General features: G+C 53.7%; 5 protein-coding genes across 5 annotated transcripts; 2 read left to right on the forward strand and 3 right to left on the reverse strand.

Moving 5' to 3' along the window:
- Window positions 1-76: 76 nt before the first annotated feature.
- J4E84_006412 (uncharacterized protein) lies at window positions 77-3472 on the reverse strand (the record flags this gene model as incomplete). Its single annotated transcript, XM_049389001.1, has 5 exons — window positions 77-862; window positions 918-2899; window positions 2956-2997; window positions 3045-3212; window positions 3259-3472. The coding sequence occupies 5 exons, from the start codon at window positions 3470-3472 to the stop codon at window positions 77-79; spliced, it is 3192 nt and encodes a 1063-aa protein (XP_049243275.1).
- Window positions 3473-3739: 267 nt separating this feature from the next.
- On the reverse strand, window positions 3740-5308 carry J4E84_006413 (uncharacterized protein; the record flags this gene model as incomplete). The annotated part of the gene is made up of 5 exons (XM_049389002.1): window positions 3740-3964; window positions 4013-4882; window positions 4938-5045; window positions 5159-5188; window positions 5243-5308. 5 exons carry the CDS (start codon window positions 5306-5308, stop codon window positions 3740-3742), a joined length of 1299 nt encoding a protein of 432 aa, XP_049243276.1.
- A 5473-nt stretch (window positions 5309-10781) lies between these two features.
- Window positions 10782-13938, reverse strand: J4E84_006414 (uncharacterized protein; the record flags this gene model as incomplete). The annotated part of the gene is made up of 5 exons (XM_049389003.1): window positions 10782-12205; window positions 12252-12429; window positions 12479-12736; window positions 12786-13337; window positions 13390-13938. 5 exons carry the CDS (start codon window positions 13936-13938, stop codon window positions 10782-10784), a joined length of 2961 nt encoding a protein of 986 aa, XP_049243277.1.
- Window positions 13939-15727: 1789 nt separating this feature from the next.
- On the forward strand, window positions 15728-18494 carry J4E84_006415 (uncharacterized protein; the record flags this gene model as incomplete). Its single annotated transcript, XM_049389004.1, has 2 exons — window positions 15728-15974; window positions 16024-18494. 2 exons carry the CDS (start codon window positions 15728-15730, stop codon window positions 18492-18494), a joined length of 2718 nt encoding a protein of 905 aa, XP_049243278.1.
- A 621-nt stretch (window positions 18495-19115) lies between these two features.
- On the forward strand, window positions 19116-20330 carry J4E84_006416 (uncharacterized protein; the record flags this gene model as incomplete). Its single annotated transcript, XM_049389005.1, has 3 exons — window positions 19116-19280; window positions 19326-19591; window positions 20180-20330. The coding sequence occupies 3 exons, from the start codon at window positions 19116-19118 to the stop codon at window positions 20328-20330; spliced, it is 582 nt and encodes a 193-aa protein (XP_049243279.1).
- Window position 20331: the final 1 nt, after the last annotated feature.

The following is a 20331-nucleotide window of genomic DNA, read 5'->3' on the forward strand; positions in this document are numbered from 1 at the left end:
TGAGGCTTTGGCCAGACCCAAGCTTTGGGCCACTGCGACAAAGATTAGTACAGCGCAATACCGAGATCGTGATGGCCTACCTGATGCGAGCAAAATGCACCTTGCGGCCATCGGAAGTGTCCACCAAAAGGCACACGTATATGAGTTTGTTGTTGAAGCGCTGGGGCGGCTGCTCGTTGATGAAGCCAATGTCTGCCTTAATCTGGATTTTGACTCCGTCATGGGTTTTGATTGCCTGAAAAGCCATTAGAACATGCACTTCAAGGAAAGATCGCAGACTCACGGTTGAAGGTTGAGCATTTAGTGAGACGCGAAGCTTCGGAAACGATCGGACTTTCTCGAGCACGTCGAGGCCAAAAGGGGGATTTCGACCCACGAGTGCTTCGATCCGGTAAGGCTCGCAACCTTCAAGATCCTCCATGGACTTCAGCCCGGCGTTGACGAGCTTCCTGACAGCGACGTTGCCGATGCTTCCAATTTGCTTCATTTGGAGAGGGCTATCGTCCCAGATTCTGGCGCCTAAGCTTCTCTCGAGCATAAGAGCACTGTGGATACTGATGGAGTCACCTAAGGCGATCTGGCAGTCGATGATGCATCGAATTAGACTGCCAATATTCTTGAAGATAATCTGTGTCTCTGTCGTATATTGAGAACGATGCTTGCCGGCCTCGCCTTCCCAGGAGATATCGGCAGACCCAAGAACGGATTGTACGATGAGAGATACCTTCTGCGATGGTAGATCAAGGTTGACAGGGATAGCCCAGCGGATCGAAGCGGACTTGTTGAGCAGCTTGTAGAACGCCTTTTCACCTTGACGAAAGCGTATTGTAGAGTACTCAACAGCTTGAGCGATGGCGGAGAGCTGTGTATGAATGTCAGCAAGGTCCTCCAAGTAGCGCCAAGGTTGTGTAACTTACAATCTCCGATGGAGTGGACCGCAGCCCGAGTTCCATGAAGACTTTCATAGTCTCGAAATGTACGTAGTACCGTGCCATGGCATGGCCAAACTCGGTACATCGGAAGTACTCTTGCCCTGACACAAGATTGGTCTCGCGCAACAGTGTGATGTCGCGGAAGCATATGTCGTCAACTTGCTCCTCGATGCTTTGACCACTTCGAGCGCCGTCCAATTTGTAGTAACTGGGATTCTGCTGAAGTCGGACGTAAAGGAATGTACCTCTTAGCCACTTCCTAGCTGACTCTAGGTCGCTAATAGTTCCAAGTCCAATCTCGGCGTTCATGTGATCTACCAGATTGAGATGGAGTTTGCTCTCTATAAGATCCTGGCCTGTGACCAACATTTCGTACCGTCGGACTTTCGCCTGCCTGGTCATAATCACTGCTACAGCTGAGTCATCGTACTGAGGTCGTCCCGCGCGACCCAGCATCTGCATCATCTCCAGGTCCGAGTACTCCTGCATTCCCTCCGCACCCCAGGCCATGGTATTCTTGATGATGACGAGATGGCAGGGTAGGTTGACTCCGACCGCGAGCGTGGATGTGCAGCAGATGACACTGATCTCGCCAGCGATAAAACCTTTTTCGATCTTGGTTTGATCATCGAGATCAAGTCCGGCGTGATGAAAGGCTACACCGGAAGACACGGTATCTCGAAGCTCCTTGTTCAGCAGCAGGGGTGGCTTAGACGGCGGCTTCCACATGCGATCTCGGTCTGATGCTGAGACCCACCAGTTTGCTATCAGCTTTGCCGTGCTGACTGTGGAGTTTCGGGTTGCGCAAAAGACCATGAGAGGCTTGCGCTGGGAGTGAGAAGCAATGGCCTCAGGGATCTTAGCATCGAGCACTTTTTCAAAGCCGAACTCGTTGCTAGAGTTGTACGCAAAGCCACGAACGTGCTTGCGCAGTTTGACTGGTCGGAACTCTTCACCAAACTTCTCATTGGCGGCTGGGATGTCTGGTTCCGACGAGTTCTTTCCTAACCATGCCGCAATGTCATGGAAGTTGGGCACTGTAGCTGATAATGCCACAAAGCGCACATCTGTGCCAATAGACTTCATCCGCGAAACGACCGTCTCAAGCGTAGCACCACGATCTTCCTTGAGTATATGCACCTCATCGATAAGAAAGACGCGGATGAGTCTCATCAGTTTCTCGTGGTCTTTCCACTTCCTGGTCATGCTGTCCCACTTCTCGGGTGTCGTTATGATGATGTTGGCGCTCTGTACGTTGCGTAGATCCCCAAGGTCGCTGTCGCCGGTCAGCTCGGCGCATTTGAGGCCTAACCTGTTGAACTTGGCTTCCCAGTCACGTTGGCGTTCTGCACACAAAGCATTGGTCGGCGCTTGATAGACCACTTTGTACTGGCCGGTCGCGTTGGTGGTAACAGCTCGACAGATAGCGAGCTCGAGAATGACGGTCTTCCCACTGCCAGTAGGGGATGCAAGGACGAAGTTGTCGTCGGTCCTGAAAACTTGGTCGAAACACTTGGACTGTACGGCGTTGAAGGTCGGATAAGGAAATACCGTTCGAAGACGATCGGGCAGAGTAGTGACAGGGACCAGGCGGATACCTTGGCACATGGGCGCAGCGCTAGACACATCTTCTGGGTACGTCTGCGGCTCCGGGGGAGCTTGTCGATGATGCGGAGGATTGAGGTTGCCTCTGTGCTGTGCGGCGGATGTGCGTTGCTGGCTAGCATGTGGTCGAAAAATGGGCAGTGTAGCCTTTCCATGGGAGCGCTCATGTTGTTGTCGGTACTCTTCAGCAACAACATGGCTGTCGCCTTCGAACGGTGGGGCCTGTGAGCCGTGTTGAGGTCCGAAATCAGTGACTTGCTCGGCACGCCGCTGACTTGCCCTGAGTGCTGGACTAGAAGACGGGCCGAGCGGCATGTCGGAACTAGACTCTTGAAGCGGAGCGGCATTGTAGGCAAAGCGGCCTGGACGGTGATCAGCATGGCCACAACCACCAACGGCAGAGGTGCTTTCGACTCACTCATTTGACCTCGCATAGCCTGCTCAGGACGCAGATGGTACTCTGCTTCTTAGTCAGCAGATGCGTCTCTGCAGTCCAGGCTAAAGTACCTTCTTCATGGTACATGTCTTGATCACGAGCCTGGTAAGACGGCTGCGATTGGGTAGGCGCCGCATGACTGTAGTGCGTGGAAGGGCCTGGTGCAAGTGACAACCTCTTTGTGCCTTGTGCAGCTTGCCGCTGAAAGTCGGCATATGGTTGTCGAAGCACTCTGTCATCTGCAAGTGTGAGCGAAGAAGTTGTGGAAGCGAGGGGACCACATACCGAATGAATCGAGTTGCTGACCTCGGTCGTACATGCTATCGTCCTCAACCACGTCATACTGGGGGTCGTCATATTGAGTGGCGCGATAGCGATCCCGAGGTGCGACTGATCTTCCAGGCTGCTTGAACTGAGGCCGAAGCATGTCGTACTGCGACGTGCGGCGGGGAGCGCCGAACTGCTCGTAGCCATCATGCGGATAGTGGTCGTCGTCCATGACTGCTATACGCAGCTTGATCAGAGGCTCTTTGACGGTGGAGACGTGGCGGGATAAGTTCAGAATCTAGAGTGGGGCGTTAAGTGAGAGTTGAGATGAGAGGGAAGTGACGATGGAGGAAGTCGCGGCCTGACGTGCCACATCCAGATTTGGCGGAGTCACTCAACGGCAATCCTCGATCAAGGAAAGTAGTAAGCGCTTAGATCTCTGTGAGTTATGCATGCAGATCATCGGCGTCTCGATCAATGGTCCCTAAATTACTAAAGCTCAAGCATCTCGCTTATGGGAATGCCGTTCTATAGAGGGCGACTCCGGTGCTGCTTTTGGAGCAGCCTCATACACTGATGACCTCCGCGGCTTGTTGGTATCGATGGTGCGATCCACCGTAGTCTTCTCGAAGTCGGCAATCCTGACTGGCAGCGATTGCGAGCCCCGCTCAGGCTTGGTGTAAAGATAGGTCGCGAACAGTACGACGCATGTGCCTAGGAAGAACTGCCGATGGTCAGCATCATGAGCCTCACTATGGCACTAGAGACTTACTGATCGCGTGACCCTGAAGTCAAAGAAGTATACGCTTGCAATGCAACTAACCAAGATGGAGATCGATGTCGCAAAGTTCTTGGCGATATTATCGGCATAGTTGATGACGAGCGCAACCACGATGCCACCAGCTGCTTGAAGACCAATAGCCGTCCACACCACCCAGTTGTAGCCGACGAAGAATCCAGTCTTCGCTATGATCTCCCCATCCTTCCATATCACGCCCAGGAACAACGACGGAAAGAGCGACCAGAAACAGAGCTGGCAGTTGCGGACCCAGAGCGGCGTCTGCTTGGCGCTTGTTGAGTCCTTCAAGATCTTCTCAAAGGTAACTCCAGCTAGGCCTGAAAGCGCGCAGGAGATCAGGACAGCCATGAGCCCAACCCGGTAATTCATGTGGGGTATCTGGGCTGCACGATCCTCGTGTATGCCCTCGTATGACCCAGACCGTCTCCCTAGCCGCCCTGCGACATTCTCACCAAGGTCGTGTAGCTGCTCCAGCGTCTTGGTCCATGGCTTTGCACCAGATGCTTGTGGTGGTGACGGCGCAGTCGCTTGCGGTACTTGTATAATAGAGACGCCGATGATGAGAAGCAAAAGCGATAGCCATTTGCGCGCCGAGAGTGTTCTGCCCAGCATCAACACACTGAAGATAGCCGTCGTCAGGATCTTGAGCTGGTATGTGACCTGAAACGTCGCGGCGTCCAAGTTACTGACAGCGATGTATTGGAGAGAGTTCTGTATCGTGTATAGCACGGCGGGTATCGCAAGCTTCCAGCTTTCGTTCGTAAAGATCGCGGTCATCAGGGTACGGAAGAGTGTGGGGATCGTCGTGTTCGAAGGAAGGTTGCCCGACATTTCGTGTAATGCCTAGGACGATCGTGAGCCTGAAAGCCGTTCATCCCTCTCAACCCGAGTTCCGTACCATAGTCAAGCTTATAGCGAGCTTGATGACCTCGTTCAAGAAGACGCTTGTGCTTGCGTGGTATCGTTGCTCTCCAGTCAGAGGCATTATCCTGGAGTAATGCATAACCTGGGGTCGCGTCAGCCACTTTCACTCCCCGCTTGCTTCTCCAGGGTATTCGCATGTTCTGTGTGCTCTTCGATCGCGTTGGGGTAATGCTTCGCGGTGGATGGCAATCGTACCAGGATGAGGGCAGAGTTTTGAAATATAAGCTGTGTAGGGATTAGCTTCTGCGTAAACAATGAGTGCGACGAAGATTGGCTTACTGTCACGAGAGAAACATGCTTCATGGGCACCCCGCCCAGAGTTCCTGAAGCCGACCTGACAACCATGGTGGGCTTCGCTCTCTTAGATGTGCTGGAATGATGGGGGTTCGCTAGATGCGCATGGCGAATATTATATCCGGTAGCGATAGGGTGTACGTAGAATTACAGTGAATGTAAGGTCAAACCGGTGCAGGGCAAACGAGACATGTAGACTGGGTCCATCTTGAGTGCTGTCAGCTGGAGATGGGGCGCGGCTTCCGCTGCTCGAGCATCCGGCGCGATGAGCAGGGATACTTAGCGCCGACGATCGCGCTTGGCATTCAGGCCAATTTCCGATGACGCGCATCTCGACGCGTCACGGACATTCTCACCCTCACGACCACCACGACACTCAATTACTTGCCATATATGTGAGACGTTCAGCACAGGTATCTTGAAAGCGCTGCCAAAAAGAATGGCGGTTTCAGCAGTGCACTACGCGTTTCCGGGTATTCTGAGTATTGACCGTGGTGTAGGATTTGCTCACGCATCGCCGTTAGCTTTGCCATTCCGAGTACGCTGGGTACTTAGTGATCTGATATAAAAGGCTGCAACTTGCCATGAAGGGCTATGATTGCTGTATCGCGGTATAGCACTTTGGACTGAGGCTGCCTCTGGGATGGTCGAATTTTGTCGAACCGAGGCCTGGCAAGGCTTCTGTCTATGTGCCCGGGCGCCTTGTTCACAATCAACATCTCGTCCTCGTGCATATGGTCTCATGAATGACTACAGATATCGCGTTTTCGTCTCGAGCGGGCGTAGATATACGACTGCGACCGTCATTGGACCCATGGATTTCCGGTGAGAGCTACAGCGCCACCTCATGGCGTTTTCACAAGCATAGCGCCAATCACACACAACACCAACGTTCCACGCATGAGCTCTCCCTATCATTCGCTCACAGCACAGAGTGCTGACATGGAACACAGCGGTCGCCGGTGCTTATCGATGCAGCCACTGGCATACTTCTGCTGGACTTAAGTTGGAGCGCGAAGCATGTTCCGTGATTTCATCCGATCTCACTCATCATCAACCGCTCCAAGATAACGTCAAACCCACAGTGCCCACAGCATCTGATCCGTTTCGTCTCTCACAACTACCGCCGCCTCCGCTACATGAACATACTCAAGCTCGTTAAGACCACTAAATTGTTATATCGTACATTCCATCAACTGAACGCCGTGGTGTCGTTCGATTTCGTGGTTACAGGCCTGAGAATCTCGCATCCTCCATCTGGTTTACGTTCATCCGAAGCCTCGGCCCTTTCGCTTCTGCATTATCATGCTTCCATACCGATATTCAGCTCTTCCGCTTCCCGAAGCAGGCAAATACACAAGGCTTCTGAGACTGAGTCCTGGCGACTATTCAGATGACCTTCACGTGGAGCTGGAACAAGTGCTTTTGGATGACACATCCAAGTACGAAGCTTTATCCTACGTCTGGGGCTCGACAGCCGATCCGGTTCCCATCCTCGTCGGTTCTTCCCGAAAACGCACCATCTCGGTGACGCAAAACTTGGCGACAGCATTACAGCATCTCAGAGACGCGAACGAAATTCGAATATTGTGGGCAGATGCAGTGTGCATCAATCAGAACGATATGAAGGAACGAAGCCGCCAGGTCACTTTGATGAGCGATATCTACCGAGGAGCATGTCAAGTTGTTGTCTGGCTTGGGCCCGAAGAAGATGACTCCTTCCATGCCTTCAACGCGATGCACTTGATCGGTTCGATCATCGATGTGGATTGGATCAATCTTTCATTCAAACCTAAGGTGGCGGTCAACGATCCATCTTCTGGTGTGCTAGAAGGACCGCGGAAATACCGGCTTCGAGACAAGGAAGCCCATGCTGTCAATTGTCTCTTGCGTCGACAGTGGTTTGAACGTCTCTGGACTCGGCAGGAGATCGGGCTGGCCACTCAAGCAATCATTTGTTGTGGTAGACTCTCCATGCCTTGGCATCTATTTAAGGATGCTATCTTCTTCATCTACAGTGAAGGTAGCAGCCTGATGAATGGAGCACTTGGAAATCAGCTGGAAAGTTTCATCTTCCATTTAACACGGGTGCACAAAATCTGCCAAAAACGGGTATATTTTTTCCAACGTTTGCGAGGAGACCTTGCCCATGTTGCGTGCGCAGACCTTCGAGACAAGATATATGGCGTGTTAAGCCTGCTTCATCCAAGCCAACAGAACATAGGCATTGTTCCGGATTATAATCGGGATGTAGCTCTTGTCTACCAAGACACTACTACACGATTCATAAATCACGCGAGAAATCTATCCATACTCATCCAGTGTGAGCTACAAGACACTCCTCCCCATATGCCAACATGGGTCCCAGATTGGTCAACTGACCTAAAAGCGGAACTAATTAACGGATCGAGCGATGCAAGCGCTAATACAGAGTCGATTGCAACTAGCGAGGGAGAAGGGATGTTGAGTGTCGCTGGTGCGGCTGCCGCGATGATAGAAGATGTACAACCTCTGCATCTCCGCGAAAGCGAGGACGATTTTCAAACCATACTAATGGCTCTTTGGAAGATGGTCATATCCAATCTGGCAATTTCAAATGACATCGAAATCCCTCAGTTGTCTGCGATGTGTGAAATTCTTTGTTGCGGCATGTTCCGCCATTCCACTATCCCAGTCCGAAAAAACTATCCAGAATTTGAGCTCGTCGTGCAGATGCTCAAGTCTATATTGACAACCAACTCCCCATTACTCGAAGATCTGGACTTCATTTCTCATTGGAACAGATACGAAGGCTTCGTCAGACATATGTGTCACAACCGGTCCTTCTTTGTCACGACAGAAGGCTCAGTTGGCCTCGCTCCACTATCCGCCAGACCGGGTGATATAGTTTGTGTCCTTTTGGGCTGCCGTTCTCCCATCCTACTTCGTCAGACCGGACCTGAATCCTATCAAGTTGTTGGCCAGTCATACATGTCGGGAATGAACGCCGGAGAGGCACTGTTGGGACCTCTACCCAAGCACCTATGGCCAATCCATTACTATGACGAGGACGCAAAGGGATACAAATTTGCCTTTTGGAATGAGCGCACAGAAAATGTACAGTTCCAAGATCCCAGACTGGATAAATTGCTCCTCAACCCCGGCTTTCAAGTCCATGATCGTGGTCACAACAACTTTCCAACAATCGAGACAAGTGTGGAGGCACTCAGAAACGCCGGTATCGCGGCTCAATACTTTAATCTTGTCTAGTCAATTGCGATCTTCTTAAACTGTACGTAGAACACGTCACTAAGACTGCGATAACGCAGAGCGAGCAGCGAGCCTCTCACAATCTCCGTAATACAAACTCATCACCTCCACACAAAACTACTCTTGAATAAGAGACATCGCAATCATCAGAGACGAGTCAAACACTCCTCTCTAACTCGTTCAGATAGATAGAGTCTTATGCGTAATATTGCGGTACATCAGTCAAGTTTTGTGTAGCTTTTCAACCTTCTTCAGCGCTGTAGTTTCGTCCTTGCAATTGATGTCAGCAAGTAGTTGTGTGGCAATACACCCAGCTTCTGCACGTGTACTCGCTCGCATATGCGATATCAAGACATGTTACTTTGGTTTGTTCGCATTTACCGTATAGGTGGGGCTTCCTGTCATGTTGATCCCAAATCGTCAGTTTACTGATGACATTGACCACGGCTGTCGCTCTTGAGTGCTTTTTGGAATCATGTATCCTCGAAAATCATGAATAACGTTCTGTTCCTATCGTACTATCTAGGAGAACAACGTATCCAATAATCGCATGCACATCTCCCACCCCAATCCTCGCCCTCTCCTCCCCACTCGTAAATCTGTCCAACTCAAGCTCCTCTCGTCCCTTCTCTTCAAACCCCAACCTCCCATACAACCCCCTCGCCTTATTCTCCTCCCCGGTCTCCAGATACACAATCACACCCCTCTCATCAGCCAATTCCAGTATATGACCGATTAGTTGCGCAGCTAACCCCCGTCCCCGATGCCCCGGATGCGTCGCCAAATTTTCGAGAAGGAAATGAGGAGCACCTTGTAATATGCGCTCGCGTAAAACCCTGAGACGCGTCGTGAATTCCAGGATGAGAGCTGTGTTGCAAGATGCGGGGAGGGAGTTCAAGTATATCTCTTCATCAAACGCTTCTCTCTCTTCTCGTTCTTGCCCCGTTTCCGTTTCTTCTCTTGACTCCTCACCGTCTCCCACGGATATAGAAGGAGGTACACTCCACTGCGCGACACTGACGACATCCTCACTTTCCTCTTCACGCGCAACCATAAACAGCATACGTTTCTCTGCTATCTGCTGCGCGATGCGAGGCGTCATTGCCTTAGCCAGGTCACGTGGTTCCACGTTGCCGAATTGGAGGCGCGAAAAGGGGGATTGCCATGATAGTGCGAAGAGGGAGGATATCGCCGAAGCGTCTGAGGGGAGCGCGTTTGAGATTGCGTAGGGAGGAGGCATTGGGAGAGGGTGTTGCTGGGTGTGGATACTGATGTTGAGATGAGGGTTTGCGGGTGAGGTAATGGATGGATAGATGTTCGGCGTGCCAAGATATCGGTCGGTGCTCGGAGTGGGAGCGGAGTTCGAGATTTGACGAGATGAGCCACCTCATACCAGGGAAAAACTGAACACCCAGGAGCCTACGTCGCTATTAGGCTATCTGCTTTACACGTTTTTATCTTAATGTAGGCCCTAGGGTGTTCAGTTTTTTCCTTAAATGGGGTGGAGCTAGGCAGGGACGACCTCGAGAAGACACGATGTGACGATGAGCGGAAGTCATGAATCGAATGCGGCATAAAGTCTTTCGAGAACTTCAAACAATCGTATTTCAACACCTGCAACCCCTCAGCACGATAATCTAAAGGTACCAACGACTTAGTCCTAGACCGAAGACCAAGACGTCAAATGAAAGACAAAAAAGTTCAAATTCTCAAGAAACTGAAAGCATTCATTACATCATTCAATCATACCACAACCCAAGCCCACCCACCCTATAGTCTTCAAGTCGAAGAAAGTAAGAGAGAAAAAAGATGAGCCGGCACCGCCTACGAAGCAGCTGAAGAAAACCGGAAGCTCGTGGTATAGATAAAACATGTCTTTCAGAGTATAACAAGGCGCAGCACGAGATCACGCTCGTCTGTTGTGAAGAACAAACGCACGCAGGACAGAACCAGCTGATTTCCTCCAACCAGCTCTGCATCCCGCAAATGTGTGTTAGGGTAGGATGATGCGATAGTGGCGTTCGTTCGGTCGGTAGAAGAGAGAAGAGCAAAAAAGAGGTATTTGTGAAGCCAGCCTCCCTCCACATACAGACACAAACCCAAATTTCGCCGGGGCAAGAAGGGTATGTTTGCCCCTAGGATATATCATGGAACGGGAAGAGAGAGTAAAAGAGCAAGCGGTGTATGCCGAGCACGCCGTGGAAGAACGCCTGAATCAATGCCCCAAATGGTGTAGTAGCGCCCGTGATGCCGAAAAGCAGTGTAATAACAGAATTTACCGTTGGCAGAAAAGTTCAATCTCGCCGAGGCCGCCGCCGGGGTTGAGATTGCTTTGCTGCTCTTTCCAATTCTCAAACGCCTCTTGTACGTCGTCGTCGCATTGAATGCTGACGTATGTGTTGTCGCTGTCCAGGTACTTTAGCTTGACTTGGCCGGAGCCAAGTGAGACGGATGTCGATCGCTGGAGCTTGGCATCGATGCGATCTTTGAGCGACTGGTAGCTGATGTTGGTGCTGACGACCAGAACCATCGAGCTTCCGGCTGATGGGCAGTGCACCTTGACTTTGAGTTGTGTCGGTATGCTCGAGTCTTGGCCAAGCGGTGGCGACATGTTTCGTGAATCCATAGATGCGGGTGTCAAAGTGCCCTGGCTTCGCTCAAACGATGATGCGGGCGTCATTGTACGTATTGGGTAGTTCGGATCGCGGCGCATGGCATTGTTGTGGTACTCGTTGTTCGCGTTGGCCAACTCCGCGGCGGTTCGTTGCTGTATCAAGCGGTCTCTTTGGATCGCTGGTGACTGGGTTGCAGCGCGTGGCGGTGGGTTGTTGGGCGAGTTACTGTTACTTCGGTTGACAATCGCGGCATTGTAGGCGTAGTGGGTAGGGAAAGGTGGCACATCTGGTACTGGCTGTGACGGCGGCGCTCTTCGTGTTTGTCCTTGGAGATGTGAGTTGATGTCAGGGCTACTAGCTGCCCGCAATCTACCTTGCTGTGAAAGAGTGGAATTGGCCGGAAGTGACGGGCGTTGCATCGCACGGCCTTGGGGGTGTTGAACGTTCTCGCCCCTGGATCCGTGGCGCGACTGAGCAGGAGCAGTGTGGCGGTTATTCTCATCGTGAGAATATCCGTTTGGTGGAGCTTGACGGGGAAAGGGGAATGTGCCGTTCGACGACGAGCTTGTGCGGGCATTGGAGTGTGTTGACATGGGAGTTTGCATTGGTGTTTCTGCCGTAGGTGAGAAGTAGGATTCATTGTTGGAGGCATTCTGTATCTGCTGGGTGCGCAGGGTTAGTGCTGGCTGACCGTTGTAGCCCATAGGAAAACGTGGAGGCGGTACCCTTGAGTCTCCATCTGGAGGGCCGCTTTCACCAGTCGTTGACCGCGAACGCAACGAGGGCGTGGAACTGTTTTGTCTGTAGGGATAGCCTGTGACGGGGTCAATATCCTCGTCGCCATCTTCATCGTCGTCTTCCTGGTAGGGGTTTTCGAGCACTTGATCGCGCATGTACGCGAACTGGGTATCTGATGGCTTGGAGGCTGTGGTGCTGGCACTGGTGCGCGCCTGGTCCTTCCACACGCGGCGCTGGGTATCGACCTGCATGGCCCACTTTTTCATGGTTTCCTCGGAGGTGAATTTGATGATGAAGTTTTCGATTCCAGGGTCGCCCTTCCAGAAGATCTGACATGTGTAGGAGCCTGAATGGTTAGCGGGTACAAAGTAAGTGGAGGATGTCAAGCGCACCTGGCTTCTGTAGGGAGATGGTCTCTGTGACATTTTGCATGAAGATGCGGCCTTTGAGTTGCAGCTTAGGCTTTCCGTCTTTGGTGACCAGGGTGCGGGTTGACATTTTGTTCTTTGGCTTGTTGACGTTGATCTCTTTGCAACAGAGGAGTATCATTTCGAACAGGTAAATCTTGTACTGTGGGGAATTAGTGATGTACGGAGGTTTGATCGGTGATTGTGCCTACCTCGCGCTCTTCGTTCTTGGAAGTCATGCTCTCGCCTTTCAGCACCGTGTACTGGCCGTGCAGAAGCAGGTCTCCGAAGCCTTCGATTCGGTGGCCCTTCCAGTCCTCTACAAGCGTCTTGAGCTCCTCGACCGCCTCGACGCGTTCTTCCCGGGCAATCGCGTCGTTGGTGCCTGCGAGTACGGAGGAGGCTGCTTCGATACCCTTGGAAATGTCTTCGCGTCGTCCTTCGTCGAGGTCGCCCTTATCGCGCAGTTGCTGCAGTGTGTTAGAGATGGAATTCTGGGCTAGGTTTTGGAGATCATACCTGAAGTAGGAGGGGGTATTTGGTGAGTCGTTGGAAGGGCTTCAGTAGGAAAGATGCGAGGAGGGTCGGCGATTCCACCATCTGTCGCATCTCTGCCGGCCCGCCCGTCTCCTTCAGCTTGTCGAATTCGCGCATGGCGATCTGCTCGCACTTCTTCTGGTTCGCGATATACGGCTCGTAGACCTTGAAGGCATCCTTGTACAGCACGAAAAGGTTGCCCCAATTTTGCTCGTCCGGGTGCTGTGCATTGGTCTGCTCGACGCGGATGAGGAAGCGGCGCTGGAAGTCGAGGAGGGCGTTGAGGTTGAGGAAGATGTCGTGGACCTGGTCGCCGCTGATGACGCCCTTCTCTTCGACCAGCTTCTTGAACTCCTGCAGCAGCTCCAAGTGCTGCACGTAGGTGCGCTCCGTCTTGACCAGCTCGTCGATAATGTGCTCGCGCTGGGTGCGCTTGGTGACGACGCCGCCGACATTCTCGAGGGTCTCGGCGACGCCAGCAATCTTGCCCTGGGCGACCAGCTCGTCGAGGACTTTGTTGACCACGTTGGTGACCTGGGGATGTGTTAGCGCGGGCCTACCCCACAGTCTCGTCGTGCGGGCTCACCTTCACAAAACCAGTTGTGTCGTCACCGTACAGGTCGCCGAGGATGAAGCAGCTCTCCTGGGGGATGCCCAGCTCGGCGACGCAGCTCTGGATGAACTTGTAGCAGGCCATCTTCTCGTTCTTCTTGAGGCTCTTCTCGTCCTGCTTGGAGCTGGGGATGCTCAGCAGCGTGCGGGGCCCCAGGGCGTTGTACAGCTCCATGAGCGGGTAGCCGCGGCGGAAGGTGCGCCAGAGCAGCGTGACGGGGTCGGCATCGTCGTCGGCCTTGCCCTCCTCCTCGGCGATCCAGCGGTCGAAGCCCGGGATGAAGCGCAGGCGCATCTGCAGCGTCAGGCAGCGCTGGAACAGCGAGGTGTCCTTGTCGGCCCGCTTGTTGAGGACATTGTCGCTGGCTTCGACGGGCCCGCCATTGACGGGCGTGGAGGACGTGGGAAAGGCGGGCGGGGGGTGGAAGAGGGTGCTGCTGCTGGTGGCCTGGGTGCTCTGCGTGTCGCGCGCGCTGCTGTGCGAGTAGCTCGAGTAGGTGCTCTGGAAGCTCTGGTGCGACATGAGGGCAGGCGGCCCGGTCGAGGTCATCCGGGCGTGTGCAGTGTGCTGTGAGGGCGACTTGGGGGGTGGATGGGAGACGGCAAAGGTGGTATGGGCTCTCACCAGACCCGAGTGAAACGATAGTCCGCCCTCCATGCTGCTTTCATCGATCTCCTTGCGCTCGCGCTAGCACCTAGGCGGTCAGGGTCGCTGCTGCTAACTGAACAGGGCGGCGATGTGGAGCGTGCGGCGACAGGAGCAAAATCACCGCCGGCCTGCATTCGGGTCGCGATAATCTCTTATTGCTGTACTGTAGATGGGCGATAATCGTGTAATCTCGCAGGACGTCTCGCATGAGGTGTCGGGCGGCGCACGCCTAAAGGGGTTCACGGCTCGTCGTTTCACCCGCCCTGTAGGCGTTGCAGCCGGCACGTGACTGCGACTACAAAACTCAATACACGCCCATCACTGGCATCTGCTGGCTGTCCCAGGCTGTCCAGCTGGCCGTTGGGCGCTGCTTGTGCCAACGACGCTGTTTGCAGCACGGCTCGGTGACACCCCACAGCCATGCGGCGCGTCGCCGTTCCACTCATTTCCTGTGCCAGTCCTTTGATCACGACCGAGTCTGCGATATATGACAGCTGACTCACAACGGCGCCTCGCTCATGACTTGCGATGACTTGCAAGGTTAGCAATGTGAATGCACGCGCGTGCCTATCACATCATCTCCAGCATCTGCCGCCTGCGGTTCGTCATGTCGGCACAGGCGCTGCCTTGGGCCGCGATCGCCCCTCTGCCTGCCCGTCGCGGACCCATTTCTCCAGCCTTGCTAGCCCCAAGTACACCACGCGGCTCATGCGAGTATTGCTAGAGAGCGGCAGTCGAGCGGTGTGAGAAAGCAATTCCCATTCTGTGGCCATGAGGTTGCCGGGAAGGCCATGGGAGGCTGGATACGCGCCCGTTCTCACATGCCGTCCGACGGGCACACAGTATTGGTCCACCTCAGGCGAACGCGAGAGCAGGTGATGTTCCCGATCGGCGCTTGAACGCCCGCAGCTACCTGGGCGATATAACAAAACCTTCAAGACAGCCGTCAGACATCCACGTGAAGTTGTCACATCTGTCAGGCATCGTCAGGCATCCTCAAACAGCGTTAACAGCACAAATTCCCCCACGATGTCCCAACAGTAAAACTCAAACAGGCGATTGCGCAACCGTTGACTAATCGCTGCTTCACGTAGACGGCACACCTTCACATGAAAGCAACGACATCGGGGAATTGTTGCATTTCTTCTAGCCCGCATCCTTCAACTTCTAGTGCATCAGACCGTTAAGCGGGCATCTAGCGTCCCTCTCCTGGTGTGTCTCAGATGCAGCGACTTGGCCGCACGAGTAGTAGTCCGCATGCCCTAGGCAGCTCGGCTAGCGGCAGATCTGGAGTGAATGGGCGCGGGTGCACGGGCGTGTGTCGCGGGAAGCCATGACATGCTGCACCTGGGCATCTCGAGGCTCTGCGAAAGTGGGAGAGCCATCGCGAAGTTGACATTTCCATCCTTGACTTGACCTCACCCCGCCGTGATAACCCGAACGCGCATCGCACCCCGTACTCGCCACCCGTCGCTTTCCGCATCGCCAGTACCGTGATTACCAAGAGCGCCAGGCAGCACCAACCTCACCACCCTGCCAGCGCATGTTGAGACAGCATAACACAATCCTCTCACCGCAGTCCAGCGCGCTGCAAACGGCCGCAGCATCACTTTTCAGCTAGCGACCTTTGTCTCCACTCACCCACATCCTCGCGTGCACCACCATGGCAGGCCCTCTAGGCAACCCCAACGCCCAATTTTCGGGCCCGCCCTACATGCATCCTTTCCGCCCCGCCTCTGCCATGAGCGCAAACCGCTTCGACGAAGGCTACTCCGAGGACACAAGGAGCCAGAATGAGGGCGACATGGCTATGCGCAGCGACGTGCGCTTGACCGACGCCGAGATGGACGCCGACTCGCCGTTTGCCCTGCCCGACTGGGTTATGAACCTGAGCGAGAACGAACGCAGTGGTAAGTACATATCACGAGAGCATGCGCGTCTGCGCTGACATCATATAAGAATTCGCATACGCCATACTACGCTCGCTGCGGACCTCCTCGATAGCCGGTATCGTCGAGAAGCTCAACCCACTCCTCCATCTCGACCCTGTCATGTACCTTCCACCCGAGATCACCTTCCAGATCCTCTCATATCTCAACCCCGAGACGCTATTACGCGCGTCGACACTGTCCCGCTCGTGGAGAGAACGCGTGCTCGACAGCCCCTTATGGAAATTGCTTTTCAGGCTAGAGGGCTGGAACTCCAACTTCCCACAGGTGCGCGCATACGAGGAGGCGCAAAGACAGAAGCGCGCAGAGTTTAAGGAGAAGGAGCGGAAGACGCGACACAGAGCCGCCGAAGACACCGATTACGGCAAACCATCCCACAAGAAGCGCGTGCGAGAACGGCAGTTGTTTGGTGACGGGGCCGCGTTGGAAAATGGCACACAAAACATATCAGAGCCAATGGCCGTTAGTGGCTCAGCGGGCAACGCTTGGGGCGAACAACACGGTGCTGTAGAGGCTGATGACAGCCCATCCGTCAGGTCTGAGGATAAGATGGAGGGCATCTCCTTCCACGGTGCATCGCCTACAGCCTCGCCCACCGACGTGGCACGCCGAGAAAGAAGACAAGGCGCGGTCACCGAAGAGGCGTCACAGGCGAGCACCTCCGCGGAGACCAACGGGCCTCCGATACACCCCTCGTTGCTGCTTCCAGGCCCAGAAGCAAGGATCAACTGGCAATATCTCTACAAGCAAAAGAGGAGGTTAGAAGAAAATTGGAGCACTGGCCGTTATTCCAACTTCCAGCTACCACACCCTAACCACCCCGAGGAAGCTCATACCGAGTGCGTGTATACCATACAGTATTCTGGGAAGTTCCTAGTGAGCGGCAGCAGGGATAAGAGCATCAGGGTCTGGAACCTGGACACTCAGCGCCTTGTACACCCGCCACTCGTCGGCCACGCAGCGTCCGTGCTGTGCTTACAGTTCGACGAGCGCCCCGAGCAAGACATTGTAGTCTCTGGTGGCAGCGACTGCAGAGTGATTCTGTGGAAGTTCTCCACAGGACGCATCATCAAGGAAATCGAAAAGGCGCATTCCGAGTCGGTCCTGAATCTCAGGTTTGACGATCGCTACCTAGTCACTTGCTCGAAAGACAAGACGATCAAAGTATGGAATCGCAAGGAGATGCTGCCCACGGACGACACCTACCCTTCATCCACCATGAAGTCGGGCGCTCGCTTCCCCTCTTACATTATCAACATGCAGGAACACGTCGAGAGCCAACACCTCCATTTCAAACCCCTCCTTCCGTACAGCCTGATCATGACTTTGGAAGGACACGGTGCTGCAGTCAATGCCATCCAGATTCTTGATGGTCAAATCGTGTCTGCATCTGGAGATAGGAGTGTCAAATGCTGGGACGTCCGCACTGGTGCATGCACGCGAACCTTCTCGGGCCATACAAAGGGTATTGCATGTGTTCAGTTCGACGGACGACGCATCGTTAGTGGCAGCTCGGACGAAAGTGTACGCATCTTCGACCGCGCAACTGGGGCAGAAGTAGCCTGCTTGAACGGCCACAGTAATCTTGTGCGCACCGTGCAAGCTCAGTTTGGCGACCTTCCTGGCAACGAGGAGGAGCTCGAAGCCGAAGCGCGGTCAATTGATCAGAACTACTTCGCAGCCCAGGCCAGTGGCCAGCTCACTGGTCAGAACCTCAGCCGAGAACAGCGACGCGCTCGTAACGCCGGTTCTCGTGACCCGTCGAAGGTATTCGCCTACGGTGCCAAACTACCACCCGGCGGCGGCGGTAGCAAATGGGCGCGCATAGTCTCTGGCTCGTATGACGAGACAGTCATCATATGGAAGCGAGGCCCAGACGGAGCATGGGAGAAGTCTCAAACCCTCCTCCAAAACGACGCCGTCCGAGCAGCCGGTGGCCGCCCCCGAAGACCTGTCAACCACGCAGCCAACGCAAACCACCCTGCCCAACCCCCCAATCAACAAGCAACCCCACAAACAGCTGCACAACAAAACAACTTCCAAGCCCTCGCACAGCAAGCACAAGCCCAAGCCCAAGCAGCCCAAACCCTCGCCCAACAAGCCCACGCCCTCCACGCAGCATCCCAAGCCATGCATGGTCCTACCGCCGCGGCCAACGCACCAGCAAACACAGCAGCCACCGCCAACCCAGCTCCCACAGCGAATAACCCTCCCACCGCAAACGCGGCACCCGCACAACAAGGTACCGCCGGCCCTGCAAACGCTGCACCGCACCACCACCATCACCATCATCATCACCAGCCTCACCCCCTCGCCGCTCCTCTTACCAACAACGGCACCAACTCACGAGTCTTCAAGCTGCAATTTGATGCCAGGAGGATAATTTGTTGTAGTCAGGATCCGACGATTGTGGGGTGGGATTTTGCGAATGGGGATAGGGATATCATGCTTGCTAGTCAGTTCTTTGGTGACTCTTATTAGATGTAGGAGATGGTCTGGTAGCTTTGAGTGGTATTCTGGTGCATCTGGAGTGTGTTTGGGGGAAAGTTTGTGATGATTGATAGGGGTTATTTGTATGATGATTTATGTATATAGGGGCATGTTTGCATCGCATTGGGTGGTGGATTCGGTTTTTGGTGGGTTCGTTTGTAGCGCCCTTTGGGAGGTTAACGATATATCAGATCAAGCGTACTTGTTCGATCTCCGAAATTTCTGACGGTACAGTGAGAGGATCTGATCGCTTCATATTGTGTCATCGACTTCCAATCTAGGGGCTTCCCTAATGTCCAGCTAACGCTATACTCGCACATGTGACATACATAATGGATTGTTGGTCACGCTGTCTCCTGAGCCAATGATGATTGGGGTCCAGTGCATGTGGCCGATTGGTCTGATTGGTGCGGTGTACGCCATAACGCCATGGGGTGGCTGTGCCTTTTGTAGGTCTCACCGGAATCTACTCGGGCATCTGATCGCGTCCACGATTCTTTGAGTCACTACTTTCGCGCTCCCATCCACTTTCCCAGAGCGCAAGTCGATTACGATGAGATCTTGAACACAATAGCTAAAAGCCACCCTACATACAGCTATCGCGCAGCAACAATGACGTACTGGACTCAATTTTGGAGGCAGTTCTTTAAGCTCAGCTCCCTCCCCTTCCATCTCGACCGATGGTTATTTCGGCTACCTACTGGATGGCACTTCGGCTTCGGATTCTGGATTAGATGTACCGTTGACAGTCCAGGAGCCGCACCCTCTGCAATACTAGTACGTCCTACAAAGTCGTGACATGACTAGCGCTTAATTGTGTAGAACGAAACCGAAGAGCATTACAGCCACGATGCCCTCGACAAAACAGAAGGGGAAGACTTTCGTCTGCTTAAACTCCATCCAGGCAACTCAGGGGACCCGATCCGGATTAGTCTTATAGCAACGGCATTATATGACGCACCCGCATACGAGGCAATATCCTATGTCTGGGGAAACGGTCTCGACCGCGCCGAGATCATTGTCGACAGCTGTCGATTTAGCATCACCAAGAATCTTCACGACGCTTTCGGAGCTCTACGACATTCAGCGTCAGTACGAACGATGTGGGCTGATCAAGTGTGCGTCGACCAACGAAGCGTAGAAGAAAGGAGTCATCAGGTTCAAAAAATGGACATGATCTACGGGACTGCAAAAAGTGTTGTTGTTCATCTTGGTGTACCGACGGAGGAGACAGGAACAGACATGGAACATTTGCAATATTTTTTACAACGTCACGCCCAAGGAGAAGCTGCGCCCTGGTCACACATCGCGATACCCGACCTTGAACGTAGCGTTTCCAACATCATCGACCGACCATGGTTTGAACGCATGTGGACCCTGCAAGAGGCAGTTCTGGCTCGGCATATCGTCTTGCAATGTGGCCAGTATCGAATCCAATGGACCGCTGACTTTCGCACTTTAAGAGCGTTGGTCTTTCGCGTCAAGTCTGCGATCGTATCTCCGCTCTACAACCTGCACGAACGGAATGCGAAAGAGCTTGATTGGATGCCGTTGCTTCACATCCTTGAATCTCAGATGAGGCAGGCTGCTCGTAGAGAAGGTGTAGTGTTGCAGCGGAACCTTCTCGATGTTGCGTTTGACTTTCGACATCGACGCTGTGGCGACCCGCGCGATAGGTACTACGCTATCCTCGCTATCATCGAGAGCGATCAAAGGGGTTCGTTCGATGTCGTTGTAGACTATAGTCTGGGCGTCGAGGAGGTTTATGAGCGTTTCAGGGCTGCCATCCAGCAGATCAGCGAGATAGAAGATGTTCCCCTTGCATGAA

The sequence above is a fragment of the Alternaria hordeiaustralica genome, assembly GCF_023758085.1.
Source record: "Alternaria hordeiaustralica strain BMP 2776 chromosome Unknown scaffold_12, whole genome shotgun sequence".
NCBI lineage: Eukaryota > Fungi > Ascomycota > Dothideomycetes > Pleosporales > Pleosporaceae > Alternaria > Alternaria hordeiaustralica.